Raw genomic sequence first — 18,846 nt, 5'->3', positions numbered from 1 at the left:
ATACTCATAAGTCATAATTATCTTTGAGAATCCAAGATTTACTAAAATAGCTAAAATGGTAATGCACCTTCCAATGGTATGCAATCTTCAACGTCTCATATAAAAACCTCCCAAGTCGACCCACTTCATACTCGGTGCAGCAGCATATCATAGGTTGCAAGGTTTTACATATCAGAACATCAATGTGGTTCACAGTATTAAAAAATGGTGTTCCTAAAGAATGGAGAGTATGTACAAAAATGGCACAATAAACAGCATCTGGCATACTGAAAGTACAGCGTGGAAAAATACAGCGCTGAAGAAACTCCATGTTAATCTTTAAAGTATCAGGGCAGGAACTCAACCATTTATCCTTTTCACGAGCAAGCCGTCTACGAACAGATGCAACATTTTCTTCATGCTTCTGAAGCTCACTAGTAAGACGATCTAGAGATTCTTGAATTCTTTCCTTGTCTTTCTTCCTCTTAGTTATTGCCGAATTTGAATTATCAGAAAGTTCTTCCAGGGCTTTCAGAGCGGCATGCTGCTTGGCAATTTCAGACTCGTAGCGGTTTCTAGGAACATAAAGATCATAGAGATTGAGACCCCAAAAAGTAGCATATAAATCAGGAGAGAGGCTATTCCATGCTTTTGAAGGCAACATTGTTCTAACAATATCAAGAAGATCTGACCACCTGCATATAACGAATAAAATATGAAAGAAGGGAAATAGGTAGTTAGAAAGTAGAAGTTTGAAATAAAGTGACGTAAAGAATTTTTAGAATCCATATAACAAAATTAAAATTTTAAAGAGAGTAAATCACACACATCCACAAATGGATACTTACATGCATACATATTCAAGTAACTATATATAATTATAAATGGGTAAGGTAAAGTGCAACAAAAAAAATAAAAAAACTTTCTATATTAAAATTGTGCAAAAAACACCCCTGCAATAATTTTGTATGTTCATATTAATCCCTAACATTTGAAAATGTGCAATTTGACTGTCAATTGATGAGCGCTGAAAAGTGCGCATTTAAACCCCTTAAGCTTAGGTATTCTAGGACCTTTATCTATCTTATTTTCCCGCTTTAGATTGATTTTGTATTATTTCCATTTTCAGGTACTTATCCCCAAAATAAGCTAACTCAGCTAAATAAGAGCATAATTGAAGCAATCTTTTTTTGATAAGTAAAAATAATATTAAAAAAGGCGTTCAAAAGGAGAACGCGTCCCAATTACAAAAGTGGAACCGGAACTAAGGCCCCAAAAAATCCAGAAAAGTAATTAAATCATATGAAGAAGAACAAAAGCTTCTCTTCACATAATTGAAGAGAGAACGAAGAATGTAAAGTTTGACCGTTTCTGTAGGCGACTCTTTTCCTTCAAATATTCTGCTGTTTCTCTCCTTCCAAATGCACCACCATACGCAATGTGGTACAATTCTCCAGAACTCGCGAACGTCTCTTCTCACTCGACAACCTCTCCAAATATGAATCAATTCCTTAGTAGATCGTGGCATAACCCAACACATACCAAACAACCCAACAATAAGATTCCAACAGTCAATCGCCACAGGGCAATGCAAAAGGAGGTGGTTAACGGACTCCTCACCATCCTTGCATAGACAACAACGATTAACTATACAATTGCCCCTTTTTCTCAAATTATCAATTGTCAGAATCTTTCCCCACACAGCAGTCCAAACAAAGAAAGCCACCCTAGTTGGAGCCATAGACTGCCAAATAGTTTTCCACGGGAAGTCTCGATTAACAAAATTTGACAAACATAAGAACAAAGATCTAACTTCGAAACGACCATGAGAAGAGGGAACCCAACTTAAAACATCATTACCTCTGCCAACGCCCTCCTGTCGATACAGAAGATCCAAAAAAACACATACCTCGTCCATCTCCCAATCCAGAAAAGATCGCCGAAAATGCACATCCCATATAATCCCGCTGCTATCAAGCCGATAGCAGTCGACTATGTAGGCGTGTTTATTAACGGCAATACTATATAATCTTGGAAAAGTACGAGAAAGTGACTGATCCCCACACCAGAGATCTTCCCAAAACCGAATGCAACGTCCGTCATGGAGTTTGAATCTGATATGAGCCGAAAAAACATCCCATCCTTTCCGAATAGCCTTCCACATCCCTACTCCTCCCGCTAGGGTAACCGGACGCGTAGACCAACCTCCAGCCTCTTCGCCAAACCGACAAGAGACTAGCCTGCGCCATGGTCGATGTCTTTCCCTCCCAAATCTCCATAACCACTTACCCAAGAGAGCTTGATTGAAAGGAACTAAACGTCTTATACCAAGTCCACCCAATTTCACAGGCTTAACAACATCCTCCCATTTGACAAGGCGGTACTTGAACTCATCGCCCTTACCACCCCAAAGGAAATCCCTTTGAATTTTTTCAATCCTGTCTGCAATGGAACAAGGGATTTGGAACATAGAGCGAAAATAAGTGGGAAGGCTCGACAAGGTGCTTTTTATAAGAGTAACTTTACCCCCTTTTGACAAGTATTGCTTCTTCCAACCTGCTAATCTCTTCGCGTACCTGTCAATCACAGAATCCCAACTCCCCACAAAACTAGAAGAGACCCCTAGGAGCAAACCCAAATAAGGAATAGGGAATGAGCTCACTCTGCATCCAAGGACTACAGCTAAAGAGGAAATATCCGGAACATTCCCTACTGGGACAAGCACACTCTTTGTCACATTGACCTCTAGCCCGAAAACTGCCTGAAAACAAGTTAGAACACACCTCAAGTGTCGAAGTTGAGACACATCAGCATCACAGAAAACCAAGGTGTCATCTGCAAAGAGTAAATGGGAAATCTCCATCTGATGGTCTAAATCTCTACCCACTCTGAAACCCTTAACAAAACCAAGGTCCTCTGCCCTATGCATCAGTCTACTTAACCCCTCCATAACAACAAGAAAAAGGAAAGATGACAAAGGATCACCTTGTCTTATACCTCTAGAGCAACCAAAGAAACCGGCGGGAGAGCCATTCACAAGAACTGAAAACTTGACAGACGAAAGACAGGTCTCTATCCATTTCCTCCATTTACTTCCAAACCCCATTCTTTGTAACAAATAGAGTAGGAAATTCTAATTCACATGATCATATGCTTCCTCAATGTCAAGTTTGCATAGAACTCCAGGAATACCCCTCCGCAATCTTGAATCCACACATTCGCCAGCAATAAGAACTGAATCAAGAATTTGTCGTCCGCCAACGAAAGCGTTCTGGGAATCCGAAATAATTCCATCCATAACTTCCTTCATCCTTAAAGCGAGCACCTTAGCAATGAGTTTGTAAATGCAGCCCACAAAACTAATAGGACGAAAATCCTTTATATCTGAAGCACCTCCCTTTTTTGGAATAAGGGCAATGAATGAAGCATTAAGCGATTTCTCAAAGACGCCAAAAGAATGAAACTCCTGAAAAGTACCCATTACCTCATTTCTTACAACCGCCCAACTTTCCATCAGAAATCGCATAGTGAAGCCATCAGGTCCCGGAGCTTTGTCCCCATTACAGCTTGAGAGAGCTTTAAGAACTTCTCCTTCAGTGAAAGGATTCTCAATCCTATCTCTATCAAGCTCAGAAATAGCCTCAAAATAGAGACCATCAAGTTTGGGCCTCCAATCTAAAGGCTCTGTGTAAAGCTTCTGATAAAAGGAAGTAATACCGTTACGCACCTCTTCCTCTCTCCACAACTCCTCACCATCCACCTGAATTCTTCCAATATGATTACTCCTCCTATGAGCGTTAGCTAACCGATGGAAGAATTTTGTGTTCCGATCACCTTCCTTTAACCAAAGAACCCGGGATTTTTGTCGCCACGAGATCTCCTCCATACTAGCAATCTCAGCAAATACCGCCTGACAAGAGACTCTCCTGGAACGAAGAGATTCCATATCCTTTCCGGCCTCCTCAAGACGATCAATCTATGAAAATTCAGCAAGTACTCTATTCTTCCTCCATTCCAAATTCCCGAAGACATCCTCGTTCCACTGTTTAAGAGCTAATTTGAGAGCCCTTAACTTCTTTGCAATTGTGAAACTGGGCGAGCCTGAAGAAGTGACTCCTTCCCACCAAGAACTGACTTTTCCTTGGAAATCATCCGCACGCAACCACATATTCTCAAATCTAAACGGGGATCTTTGAGAGCATAAACCCCCGCAATCCAAAACCAAAGGCACATGGTCGGAAGTGACCCTTTCTAACACCGCTTGAACAACATCCGGGAACTTCTCTTCCCAATCCCCAGAAATTAAAAATCTGTCCAGCCTTGATAGAGTTACTGGATCCCTACCATTGGACCAAGTATAAGCTACTCCTTCCATTGGTAAATCAACAAGAAGATGCTCATCAATAAAATCAGAAAACTGATCCATTTCCAGAGATCTTCTTCCCCCTGTAGACCTCTCTGGCGGGGATCTAACAGCATTGAAATCCCCTCCCAGGCACCAAGGGAAAGACCATAGTCCTTGGACATGGCGAAGCTCCTCCCAAAAGATAGGTCGAACATCATCAACAACCGGTCCATATACTCCAGTAAAAACCCACTTGAAGTTGTCCTCTTCCATCTTAAACATGCAAGATAAAGAGAATCTTCCCATCCATACATCTGTTCGAGTTAACCATCTACTATCCCACATAACTAATATCCCACCCGAAGATCCTATAGCATTCAAAGCCTCCCATTCCACAAACCTTCCTCCCCCCAAACTCTTAACCTCCCTGTCAGTAATGGATGCCAACTTGGTTTCTTGTAAGCAAACCAGCTGGGCACCCCACTTCCTTAAAGCTACCTTCACCACCCTTCCCTTGTTCAGATCATTAAGACCACGAACATTCCATGAAATGATTCGTAGCTTCATTGAAAACCAGATAAAATAATCTCCCCTCCACCCTTCTTGAGACTCCTGCTCCTGGTTTTTCCCCTTTCCTTCACCACTCCTCCTTTGCCTTCGTAGTTGACTTCAGAAATGAGATTCTTTATCTCCTGTACTCCTTTCCAAGATGATAAAGGCTTCATGTTAATAACTTCATTAGTCACTGCAACTTCTCTCCCTTCCACAATTGTATGAAGGAGCAATCTTGAGATGAATCAAAGAAAGAAGCAAAGTGAGAGCAAAAGGAAACAAGTGGTGAAAATTCAGCAAGTTCGATCGATCTCAGCAAATATTTAATCGATTGAAAGTTCATCGATCTCAGCATTCCAAAATGGATCCAAGCTCTTTTGTCCTTATCCAAAGATCCCACAAAGTTCAATCGATCCAACTTTCTTCCGATCGATCGAAAAGATTCCATCTTATCCACTTGTACCACCCTACCTACCACATTTGTCTTTTTCCCAAAAATATCTTCAAAATATCTCAGATTTGTTTTTATCCAAAAAGGCGCCGCCATAGAGGATCGATCCAGCTTAAATTCGATAGATCTCAGCCATGTTCGATCGATCTCACCACAAATTCGATCGATCGAACTTCCTAAATCCCGAGAAAATCCAAATTCCAGCTCATTAAAAGTTGTCTCATATCCAATCATTGAAAGGAATATTAGTGTACGAGCCCAGCTCATTTGGGGTGATATTTAACCTACCTATATAAGGAATATGAGCCACTTTTTGAGAGATATACTTGAGAGTAGATAGAAACACAATTTCCATATTCTTAGGAAGGAAGAAAAGAAAGAAGGAGGCTAGAGACACAAGCTTGGAGTTCTTCCATCAACCAAGAAGAGGAGCAATCTCTACCATGGAGTTAGCCCTTGAGGGGTGGAGGACACCATCCATGAGTGGCTAGACATCCTCTTAGGGCTAGAGTTGGCCCTAAGCAAGCTTTCTACATCTTGATTTATGTATTTTTGAGGGGATTTGTATTGTGATAAATGTTTTGACAGTTTTATATATATAGATCTTGTTTATTCAATGATTTGTGTGGTTTAATGCTTCCAATTGATCATTTCATTCTATCCATATATCTATGTATGCTAAAATAGATGTTCATGTGCTTGTCTCTATGTCTTGTGTTGTTGATGCATGTCTATGTGTATTAATGCTATAGATCTAGAGATTGTCAAGACATAGTACTTAATGGAATGCTCTTGTGGTTTATTTGATGGTTCATTCTCATTTCTTGATGGATTGTGCCTCTCCCTTAGTTTAATTAGTTTAATTTCATGTCATTAGCTTAATTGTAGTGTAGTTGTAATTTAGATGCTAAATGGGAGGACAATCCATACTTGTTGTTTGATATTCCATACTTATGAAAGCAAGTAGCACATATCTCTAACCTTGTGATGTGTTTGGATTGTGAGCTTAAAGAAAGGATTAATGGCTTAGTTTGATATATTGTGCTATCCACCATGTTGCTTAATTTGTCATCCATGCTTGTTGAAACAACCACACACACATACTATGTTGCAATACATGTTTTTCCCCCTCATTAATCATTCATTAAGAGTGTAGAAAAGCTATGTTTAGTGGTGATCGCTAAATCCCAAGATCTCTCTCTTATTTTCTCTCCATTACATTTAATTGCCTACTTTAATTTAAATTGCATCCTAGTGTAATTCAACCACCAACCAATCTTTTGATCACTCAACCTACTAAACCCTAATCTCGATTCCACAACTTAATATGACCCACCAATCCCTTGGGACGATCCCTACTTACCCTAACTATATTTTTAGTGAAAGGTAGTAGTGGCAATTTCTAAATGTAAAACTTGGCGACATTCATCATAGCTCTACACCATTATCTTTTGGTGCACAAACTTTGGGTTTGGGACGTGACTAACCAAACAACACACCATCAATTTTGACCAAAAAATTTTATAAAACCCCAAAATACCCTTAATAATCAGTTTTTTATGAAATCATTTTTTTCTTAAGGGCATTTTAGGTATTCCAGTCTTCAAATTGACAAAAATGCCCTTATTTGCTCAATTTGGAAGATGTAGGGGACTTTTTTGAACACCAGGGGGGTACTTGCACATTCTGTATATCACAAGGGGTTTTTTTTATAAATATAAAAATTTTCATATCAATCTAGTGGTGCTACCACTATAAACAAATTAAAAGGAATAAGCTTGGGAACATTACATAATAGCCTTCCGAGAAGATCCGAGATCCAGAACCAATTTGTCAAATGAATCTGTAGGTTCAGACTCCTTTTCTGCAATTGAGGAATTTGAAGATTCACTGTAATCTAAAGGCCAGAAGACCTCAGAATTAATCTGACAATTGAACAGCCTCATTACAGGTCGATAAATCAGAAAGGCCACCTAGATCAAAGAGAAAAAATAAATAAATAAAATAAATAAAAAAAACCATTGAGCACATTACTGCTGTATCTAAATTTATATGTAATTGTCAACTTAAGTTAGTAGAAAACATGGAGAAAATCACTATACGGGGTATGTAGAGATACAATAGTGCCTATCAGAAATTGCTACAGAAGTATCTTAATCAAATCATTAAAAAAATAATAAAATAAAATAAAATAAATGGAAAAGGACACTAAAAGCTCATAGTCAGAGAGAGAGGGAGGGAGAGAGAGACCTCAGGATCAAGGTGGTACAGATGTACAAGATCATCAAGATGGGGAATTAGCTGTGCATAAGAGGCTGTCGGTGTTAATGCACTACAAAGGAACTCCACATACTGAAGAAGGGTTCCATGGCATCTATCAAACTGCTCACTAACCACCTTAATGTGAGGCACATGTGCGTTTATGACAACCCTGCAGAACATAGATAATTAGATAATATTTTCAACAACTCACTACAATTACAGTTACCGTTCTTGTGGCAATCAACCGAGCAAGTAATTTATTCACAAATAATGCTGTAAATCTTACACAGAACGATGCTGAGCAATAAGCAACAGAAGGGGAAGTGCCAACTTTGGTTCTTCCTTCGGAAGTAATGAATCCCTTAGCCTGTTAGTGGATTTGATCAACGCCTGCAAGAATGGTGAGATTTTAGCATCTCCGACCTTAACAGGCATGTCAAAAACATTAAAGACATATCACTATCGATTTGAAATATATCTTATATAGAAAGCACATTATACTTCTCAGATAGTATGTTCTCTCAAATATTATGTTCTATGTATCACATATAACATATCATGTAGCACACGATACCTCTAAATCCTGAACACACATGCAGATAACGTCTAAAATCAACAAAACAAAATACACTATTCATTTACTTGACGAATTAAGCATAAAAACAGTCCTTCAAATCCAAAATTTAAAATTAAAATCTAGATAACATAGAGTTTCAAAACATGATAATATATACCATTTCATTAATCAAAATGTGCAGGCATGTCATAAATTCATTGAAGCTAGTAATGTTACTATAGATACCAAAGGGAAAAAATAAATAAACAAATTATTTGGAAACAAAAACCAAAAAAAGGAAAATGAAGTTGTAAAATTTCAAGCATGTCCTTTTCAAAAAAAGCTATAGAATATAATAATAGTAATGTTTTACAACTTTAATTAGGTTCTGATTGAAAGAACCACGTTTTTAAAATCTTTCCATCAATAGAAAATCCTCTATTGTTCAAATTGTTGGATCAGAATCAAATTGGTAGGTTAGATAAGGTCTGTCAAGTACTCTTCGTAAGAGCTGATTATCTTCTATATAGTTTTTCTCTTTGCAAGAACTCATAATTTAATTAAATTGCTTCAAAAAAACTTGATTGATGCAGTAGATCCTCAAACTGTCCACCTTGTTGTTTCTTGCTATCCCAAAAGAAGTAGCCTGATACCGGAGAGTCTCACTCCCAGCCATGGCATCCAACTGTTCCTCAGTCATGTTCTCTGTATATTGGACATTTGCCATTTGCTGGATAAGCTCCTACACCAATCACAAAAGTTGAAATGTTAAGCTTATGGCATAAAACTGAGGTCATAAACGTCATATTTTAATATCTTAAAAGTACCTGCAGGAGAAGAAGCTCAATTCCATTCCCCTTTTTCAACTGATTCACAAGATACTGGAAAAGACCCCTCAGTTCCATCGATGGGTATTTCTTACACCTACAAATAATGGCAGCGGCTTTAGAAAATTTTCAAGTAATCATTAACAGTCTGTTTCTTTCTGAAGCTCCACTTACACAACAAGTTTCCAAAAAATAAAAGGGAACTACGTTATCAGCTAATAATCGAGTGAGTATGTTTCTTTTTGAAGCTCCACTTCCACACCAAGTTTCCAAAAAATAAAAGGGAACTACATTAACAACTAATAATCTAGCGAGCCATATAGGAATATAAAAAGAAAAATGAATGAATAAAATTGCAAATTTTTCCACCATATACGAATCAGGAATTATCATGAAGTTCCAAGAGGAAATAAGAGAACCACCAAATCATTTAGTAGACAAAGTATTTTATAAACATATAAATAGAAAATGACCTCACATACGGAGGAAGCAAATATCCATATTGTAAAATAAATCTGTACTTGCACAATTAATACCTAGAGGCTTAGATTGACTGAAATACCAAGCCAATCATCTTATAATAAAGAATTTTGATGCATTCAGTGTGTAGAAGAATGCAATAGAGTAAGAAAAGTCCGGGGGGTAATCTCATAATAAGGGAAGAAATCCACATGTTAGATAACTGTTGGCTGAATTTTTTATATGACTTGGAAGCGCACACCTCACAATACATGGCAAACCATTGATAGAGATAAACGGCAGACATCTTTAAGAAATACAAAAGGCGCAAAAAGGAACGTTATAAGGCTCAAGCCTTAATTCGGCAAATGCTAGATGATGAGGGGTCCACTTGGAGTCTTGCATTATTTGGGGGATTTGGTCAAATTGCATAATTTTGGTAATTGCATCAATTATGGTGAAATTGCAGTGTTTTGGTAAATTGCATCAATTAAGTTATTTGTTACTTTATTATGCTAGAGTCAACTTTTGATTACCTCCATTGTAGGGTAATCCAAGGGTCATCAGTTATTATAAAAAGAATACTATGCAATTCTGATTACTCAGTCAATGAATGAAATAAAAAAAATTCTTTGAGATTTCTTTGTGAGTGATTCACAAATTTTGAGGGTGTGAGGCCTTCTCTAGGTGTGATACCTAGGTCCTGTTGGAGTGATTCCAATAAGTTTTTGTTTTCTATTGGTGTAATGCCAATAGGCTTTTCTTATTTTCAAATCCTCTGTGTCTTGAACCATAATCTGTTTCTCTGACCAAGAGGCAGCTCTTATTCTATTCTCCTTGATTTCCTACATTTCTACTATCAAACCTTTCAGCCCTAGTTTTAGAACTTTCAGACTCTTGAGTTCTTTGAGTTCTTAGCTATTTAAGGCTGTTCTCTTTTCCTACATCAACCATATAATCAAGCAAGGAAAACAGAAAAAAGAAAAGACCACCACATAATAAGAATACAAGACATTATATGGTTCAGACGTTTCCCAGGTCCAGGGAGAAGATCAAACCCACATTCACAGAGACTAGGCTTGGAATAAGGAAATTACTCTACCATCAGCATCCAAAATAGAAACAGTAATTTCTTGATCACACATGACCCTCAAGTTTATCCAAATATGAATTCTCACATATCATGCAAACCAATGCTCTAAGGGACTATATGTAACCAACTAGTCATGACAGTCAAACTAGAACCAAATAAAACTATAGGCCAACGTAAACAACTCATAATCGTAGTTGACTGAATTGATAACCCAATAGAGAAAACCATGGAAAACCCAAAAAAGGTACCAAGAGCACAAGAAATCAGTTAAACTAGATGGTGGTGAAAGAGTTTAGGAATATTAAGTAATGCCACTAAGCATAAGCAAGGGTAATAATAAAAAATAATAAAAAAATAATAAAAAAACAGAAATAAATAACATATACGCTAAAACTACAATGACCGTTGCTCAAGACAGCCCAAGGACAGAGAAAATTGACCAATACCTAGACACACAACAAGATTTGCTTAAGGTCGCACATATCTTATCCTTGTGTCCATATAAAGTAAAATGTGTTTTTGGCACAGTTTTCCGTATCGACCAAATCTTTGCATATCAGCCAAGTCTGTGTCCAATACTCACTGATATATAGATGGGAATCAGAGCCACATGAGAATCAGCCAGGTCCGTAGGATATCAGCTGAGTCTCTTTTGAGTCCCAAGGGACAGAGCCAAGTCAACAAATCTGATGGTGTGCAAGGTCAATAAAATTTAACGACACGATAGCCTTTTCAGATCTATTCAAGCTACCTCTTTCTCCAATTATGGAGTAGCTCCGCCAGGGTGTAAGGAAAGAACCAGGACACCCAAATAAAGCCAACTGAAAATACCAAATCCCGATCAGCCCAACATTCAGTAAGCAAGTAATCCACCAACTCCCTAGCCTTCTAGAAATACAAAAGCAATTAGCACCTTTTTCATCTCTATTCTCTCTCTCCTCTTCCCTTTATTTCTCCAATTCTGAATTTTCTCTTATCTTCTCTCTTCTATTCTTCAGTCCTATGTTTCAAGGACTCTTCAAAAGTACATGAAGTACCAATATCAGACACACAATTCTTGGAGCTGGGTATGATGGGAATGGGATAAATGTCCGACACTTTTTGTCTGACATGCACCTAAAAAACATATCCAATAATTCGTTTATATAAAAATTTTGCTTCAAACAAGTGAAATGCCTTTATTGAACACTATATTACATGAAGACATTATTTTACTCTAAAATAGATAAAAATATTCAATAATATTATAATTTGTGTCCATCCGTCTTGTTTGAGGAATTGACATGTCCAATACATGTCTACATACCTGCACCCGACATGCTTACCTGAGTCCACGTAACATAGCTTCAGTCCTTATCTTTGTTTCACTGTATCTCATAAAATATTCTTTTCTCCCAATCACTTCTCAATATCTTTTCTTACATCTTAAAAACCCTAATTGAGGTTAATTAAGTTTAGAGATCCCTGGCAGAGGCTAACTCACTTCCTAAGCAAGTCAAACATTATGATAAGCTACAAAAAGATAATAACCAAAACTGAAATATACAAAGTAACAAGTTAATGATATCAGATGTTAAATAGTTCGTCTTTGGAAGCCCATTTGAACCTCAGCATCATGATCTGGTATAAGGAATCATATTTTATAAATTTGAAGTAACAATACACAAAAATTACAATAATATTTCCTAAAGGTATCAACCAAAAGTCGGTTCAAGTCAACTCATATAAGCTGTGATTATGTAGTTCTTTTAGCTTATTATTTCTGGAGGAAAATAAATAAATAAATAAAACAAAACAAAACAAAAAAAAACTAGCACTACTGATTGTCAAATCAATTTAAAAAGAGAACTTCTGGAGGCGGCAACATGCCAATGATAGATTGAGTTCAATTTGGAGTAATCAAAAAACAAATTAAACGAAGATGGTAAGACAGACGAGTGTCACAATGAGAATGGTGAACACTGGAATAAGCAAATAAGATTGGAGGTGATAAAAATATAATTCGGCAACAATGACAAGGTAACCAGCAAAGAAACCAATGACAAGGACTGTACATGCAGAGAGGGTTCGGGGAGATGACTGATAAAGGAGGTTAGTCCCAAAAAAAATTTTATAAACTTGACCCCAAGAAAGATGCCCATGAGTAAAATACTAAAATGTAATCAAGCATCCAATACAACAATAGATGAGGTTTTAAAGACCTTTTTTTTTTTTTTTTTTTTTGGACAAGGCTTTAAAGACCAATCAAATAGGTCAAACTCCCTACCAACACTGTCAAAAGTAAATCATTTCACAAGACCAGTTTAAGAATGAAAATGAAGTAATGGACTGCAGTTTCCAATTTGTTGGTGCTGCTGAAACCAATATGCATCAGAAATAAATGAGTAAGGTATTGTTTTATTAAACTGAATATTTTAAAACCTGTCTCTCAATCTTACTTGTTACTTACCGAAAAAATAAGATAAAACTGAAAATTAGAGTACCGAATTTAATTGCATTGAAGAGTTTAACAGAAGAATTTGTAGAAATGAAAATTTCTGAGTAAATCTGACATTTCATAAGAAACTTTTCAACCCACCATCCTAGAGTACAATGAATTCACTAGAAACACAGCCTTGATTCAGAACATGACCCTTTTCGAGAGAAATCAAGTGGAGGAATAGGAGATATTTTGAAGGAAAGGAGACTCCTATTGGGACTCCTATGTTCCCTATTATTAGCACTCTATTTTGTTGGGTTCTGGGGAGAAATTGTAAATCTATAGAGGAAATAGTAGATATTTTGGGCTGTCTGAGTGTTTAGAGGCCCCATTTGGCCTTGGGTTTCTTCTGTGGGATGTATCCCCCCCTTTTGGGCACTTTAATGCAATCTTACTTATCAAAAAAAAAAAAAAAAAAAAGTGATAAAATAATTGTGCAACATCAAGTTTGACAATTTTCAATTTTTGGTACTTAGCATGGTGACCAACCAGTTCCTAAGTAGTTATTCTAATTCCATTTAGGGAAAATAACAATAATAATAATAATCAAAATAAAAAATAAAATGGAGCAGCAATGACACCCTTTAAAAACTGAATGATCATGCATTTCAAAAAAAAAAAAAAAAAAACCTAATTTAAAAATATATATATCTTAACCATAAATGGTTTGCAAAATAAAAGCTTTCTATCACTAAGGCATTATTAACAGTGTAAGAGAACTACTTAACTGCCCCGCACAAGAAAAGGGGCATGGACTATCATGCTTTTGCGTGAATAACCTATCTATCAAAAACAGTAAAATCGTTAAATAACACATCATAATTGTCATGTTTCATGCACATGACTACATTTCAGTCTTCCTTTACATGAAAACATGACAGTAAGGGGTATCTGCAAAACCATAATTGTTCGAAGGATTATTTGCCAATTTGTGTAGAAGGGTAGAATGATTATAGAAACAATAAAATGCGGCTCGTGCATTGTATTGTCAGTTTTCAACTGGGGATTATTGCAACAATTTGAATATGTTCAAGGGGTTTTTTGCCAAATTAATAATCTAAGAAGCACGGACACAGATACGGGACACGGACACGGCGACATGGCAAATCCAAAAAAATTAGGACACAGACACGGCAGGAACACGGCAAATAGTATATATATATATTATATATATATATGATGTAGTACTTTAAAAATTACTGTGTTACTATTTTTCATCAACCTCATAATGAAAAAAATACACAAACCATCACTCATCTACTGTAATAGTGTAATGAATGGCCCTTAAAAATCTATTTGTTTTGTCTAAAATTGCATATTAACCTTACAAGTTTAAAATTATATGCACTGACCACATAAGTGAGTAAAAGTTGTTAAATAAACCAACAGGCCAGTGGTCTAGCGGTACCAAGCCACTACTTCTCAAAGAGAGGTTAAGGGTTCGAGCCTCTGTGGAGGCATGTGTGTGTTCGTACCCAACTAGGAAAAAAAAAGTTGTTAAATAACTTCACATATTTATACTTTAACCCAATTTTCTCTCAAAAATTATCCTTTAGACCCCCGAAAATAAGACACGTGTGTTGGACACACACCCCTGGGGTGTCGGACGCATGTCCGCAGAGCGTCCGAGCCGTGTCCGAAAATTAAAAAAATAATAAAAATTTCCAGACACGTTTTTTGGTGTGTCCGACATGTGTCGGGGCGTCTCCGACGCGTGTCAGGGTCCAAGAAAAAAATAAATAAATAATAAATAAATAAACAAACAAACTTATAAAATATCCTCAATTCTTGAATTAGAAGAAATACAATACAAAGGAAGGAAGAAAAAGAAAAGAAGAAGAGGAAGATAAATACAAATAGCAACAAATTTAGCCTGCAGTCATAACCCCCTTATAAGCTCTAAAACATCGGAATTGAAAATTCTGCAAGAAATCCAATGCCAATTTAACATCTTTGTGTCTCTAACAGCAAAATATACTTAGTATGCATATAAATGAGTTCCACATTAGAACAAGTATTATTTTAAAAATGAGATCTAGACAAACCATGCATAGATTTTCCTTTTAACATATTACTTAAACAACTCATGTCAAGCCACGCGAATACATGCTAGAATCACACAAGCTCAAGAGGATTTTAGACAGACATCATTAGAACTATTCCCCTTACAAATGTAACAAAGAATCATAGTCTTTGAAGGGCAAAAGTCAAGTCAAAAACTTGTGTTCCACTTGCAAGGAGCCGCAGAAACCTCAAGATGTGAAGCATGAGTAGAATAAAAAATTCAACTTATTAAAGACGAGAAAAAAATATATATAACAGTGAAAGAAAAGTACAACCAACAAATATAAAATAAAAAAAGATAATAAATGGAAGAATCATTACATTTTATAGAAGACAAACAAAATTTTGATATTTAAATCCTCTTATGGAAAAAATTGAATTTTTTAATACAACTACTCAGGTATCTTGCAACAGTAAAATGATATCTAACACAAGCAAGCCTTCATGCCACAGGTGACTTAAGATGTACCTAGAAACAATTCTGTTGACTGTCATATATGGACATCAATTACATATACACCCCAAAAAAAAAATCAAGACAAAACAAAATTCTTTAGATTACCATACTCATTCCAGATGCAAAAAGAAAAGAAACAATGATATTCAAGACAACAAATGAGACACACAAGCAACTTCTGCCAAAGCTAAAAAAGACGGGAAAAATTAATATCAATCACCTTTTTCTGTTTTTCTACAAAGTTGATCTATTTTTTATAATGCAAACTGAAGCGAATGAGCACTGCAGCGCACATTGGTTGTGATTATCCATGAAAAAAAATAAGAATGGCAAAGCAAAATTCTTGAGGTCTCTGATGAAAGGATCCCATTCATTCTAAGATGTAGCAGCAATGACACCCTTTAATGCTTTGGTGGAGAAGCCCAAGAAAACATCACTCAAACTTTCGCCATCAACCCTAATGAAATTGAGTTTTGCTTCAAAAAGTCCTCATAGCTCGATGTAAGACGAATGAAGAAACAAGTAGGACATCTCTATTTTGAAAAGATATGGGAATACACCAGTTATGCAAGGTATTGGACAATGATGAACTCAGGCATAAGCAAAGAACCATCAACCAGACCAACATCATGAAGGTGCGATCAATAAAGAATTTTCTCTATCAAATTTCTTATCAGACAAACTGCATCTCATATCCAATCATAGTATTCTTCAGTTGCGCTTACCAATGATAGGAATGTTAAAGCAAACACCCAAAAGGACCAACAAAATATCACTTTTCTTGAATGTCCCAGTCAATCCCTAAGAAAAGCACAGTTGCAAGCTGGTAGGATCCACAAGAAGAATAACAATATAGCCAAGCATTTAACACAATCCAGTACTAAGCAACTTCTATCTTCAGCCTTCCAACTAAGTCTAAGTTTCACGATAGACCAACAAATTCAGTGTAGAGACATATTCCTATCTATCTATAATTCAGTGGGGAAAGGGCATCCAAATGCGCAGCTTCCCACTCTGACGGTAGAGTTCGTCAAGTGCTCCGAGAAACAAATCACCAAGAATTTCACCATATTTCCGTTTCCACTATCAATTTTCATTTCATCTAAAAACAACAAGAAAGTAAATTATGCCTACGCACAACCCCCTTCGTACCTCAAGGCCACCTGAAATATGTCTGACATGTTTCAACTGCAGTGTTGACACACCACTCCACCACTAATTCCCAAGGCCATCCATCATGAAAAATGAAACCAATTATTCCGATAAAACCACCTACCTTGGACTGGAGACCTTCCATCTAACCCGGTACTGCTTATAGGTCTCTCTTCATTGAAACTTTAGAAGGGAATGGAAAACAAAATTAGCAAGAAGTTTCTGACGGTGTACTTCTTATTCTGACACTTCCCACTGTTAACATGTTTAATTTCCCTCCTTTTTTTCTCCCATTCTGACAAGCTTTCATCAATCTCTGCAACTAAATCTCATATAGATATCAGACTGATGCCTGCCTAAATGGCAAGAAAAGATAAGAAGTCCGAAGTGATTTGACCATCAAAAAGGGTGCTCAGGGATATCTCCAATGCCCACAACATCCCCAGTTCCAGCCACCCTGCTTTTGCTGAGGTTAATCTGCAACCCGGAAACTGGGGTAAAGTATCCCATAAATATCTACATGCTATATGCATCTGAGCTAGTGTATAACAATAATAAATGTGTTATCAGTATTTTCTAAAAACACAACCACAAGATTACAAGCCAATTATAGACCTATTAGCAGGCAAGTAAATTAAAAGAAGAAATACTTGGACAATAATGTTTTTGATAGAAAAATTACATGGATAAACAATATTAATATTATTTAGGAAAAAAAAATATTAATATTGCAGAAGTGCAAAAAATACAACCCAGCAAAAAGTAAAACTAAAATTGAACCCTCATAACCAAATGTAGCAGCATAAAATTTTAAAATTTATTGTCCATTTGCCACGAGTGTAAAAATATGCTGCTAATAAAATCGAAAAGGCAAATACTCAAGGATACAAACAAAAGACCAGAAGCGTAATACTTCTATAACATAGTCAAAACGACATGCTTTAAGCAACAGTGGAGTAGTGCATAGAAGAAAGGAATACTTACAAGTGACCCCAAAATGAAGCCAAAGATTGAAGCCAATCTGACAAATTAAGGCCATCATCTTTTAGCTTCTCACGCCCACCTTGTGCCAAGCGCTCAATCACAACATACTCCAAAATATCATACTCGAGCTGTGAAGCAAAGTATGCATTTAACAAGGGTCAATGTAAAGGACTAAATTAGAAAGGGGGAAAAAGGGCAGGAAAAGAAACAATTACCCGAACAAATATTATCATCATATTTTAAAAAAATTTATGGAAAGAACATTAATCACGTCTAAACAGATAATTGAAAACAACACCATCGATAAAGTGTATCAAGTGACTTGCCACTTGCCAGCAGTTCAACACTACAAAGCCAACTTTTTAATGGACCTGAAGCACATTTTAAGTACACTTAACCACCATAATAAAATAAGTACATGATCAGCATGCTAAATAACCGACAAGCAATAATCTACAGCAGCAGCAGCATATCAGCAATCATAAGAAGTTCGATGAAAGTAAAATTTTAAAAAAAAAAAGTTTTAAAAAATACTATAACTTGATTACAGAGAACAAAGTTTTCATAAGTTCAATTTTAGCAAGACTGAAATGCAACAAGGAAAATGAATACAAGGACTTCAGGACCAAATGGTCTATCTACTTGAGGTTGAAAGTCTTTAGAGATAATTATCGTGTTTCTGGGCTACAATAATTGTTTCATGACATCATAACTAAGAAAATGCCAATAAAATCGCAAAAATGTATTGCACTACCTATACGGCTACATATAAAAATAAGGGAGCTTTTTTTTTTTTTTTTTTTTGACAAGTAAAGATTTCATAAAAGGCGCTCAAGAGGGGAGCAGTCCCAGAGGAATATCCCCCTAATCAATATAGGGGGGATATTCAAAATTGTACAAGTTATTAAAGACTCAAAGCATTACAGTAGTGAGTAATGAGCTATGAAGGCTCTTAAATGGCCACACAGGAGGAAGTGGCCAAGTCTAAGGCAGAACAGAACAATTAGAACCACCTCGAGCATGTATCGATGCGACAAGAAATTGGAAATGAACCCGCAGTTTAAGAGAGTGGTTGAGCAGCAACAAATACTTCATATAGTACTAGTAGTGCTAGAAAACCAACCAAGGTTAATAATGGAAACTATTCACCTACCAGGTTGACTAATGAAAATAAGTAGAAAGAAGA

At 36.4% G+C, this 18,846-nt stretch overlaps 1 protein-coding gene across 1 annotated transcript in view; it reads right to left on the bottom strand.

Annotated features, from left to right (window-relative positions):
* The window catches only part of LOC132295520 (THO complex subunit 2), an 84,743-nt gene that overhangs the window by 23,260 nt on the left and 42,637 nt on the right, over positions 1-18,846 (bottom strand). Inside the window, exons 19-25 of the mRNA XM_059793816.1 lie at positions 17,661-17,788; positions 8,973-9,069; positions 8,759-8,887; positions 7,876-7,979; positions 7,578-7,758; positions 7,119-7,300; positions 68-674 (exon numbers count right to left, since the gene is read on the bottom strand). Of these exons, the coding sequence (XP_059649799.1) occupies positions 68-674; positions 7,119-7,300; positions 7,578-7,758; positions 7,876-7,979; positions 8,759-8,887; positions 8,973-9,069; positions 17,661-17,788 (1,428 nt within the window). The remainder of the gene's footprint in view (positions 1-67; positions 675-7,118; positions 7,301-7,577; positions 7,759-7,875; positions 7,980-8,758; positions 8,888-8,972; positions 9,070-17,660; positions 17,789-18,846) is intronic.

Source organism: Cornus florida, unplaced genomic scaffold (genome assembly GCF_030987335.1).
Source record: "Cornus florida cultivar Cherokee Brave unplaced genomic scaffold, ASM3098733v1 CherokeeBrave_3.0.0_Hap2_Chr02, whole genome shotgun sequence".
NCBI classification, from domain to species: Eukaryota; Viridiplantae; Streptophyta; class Magnoliopsida; order Cornales; family Cornaceae; genus Cornus; species Cornus florida.
This window is presented reverse-complemented; position numbering and strand designations above follow the sequence as displayed.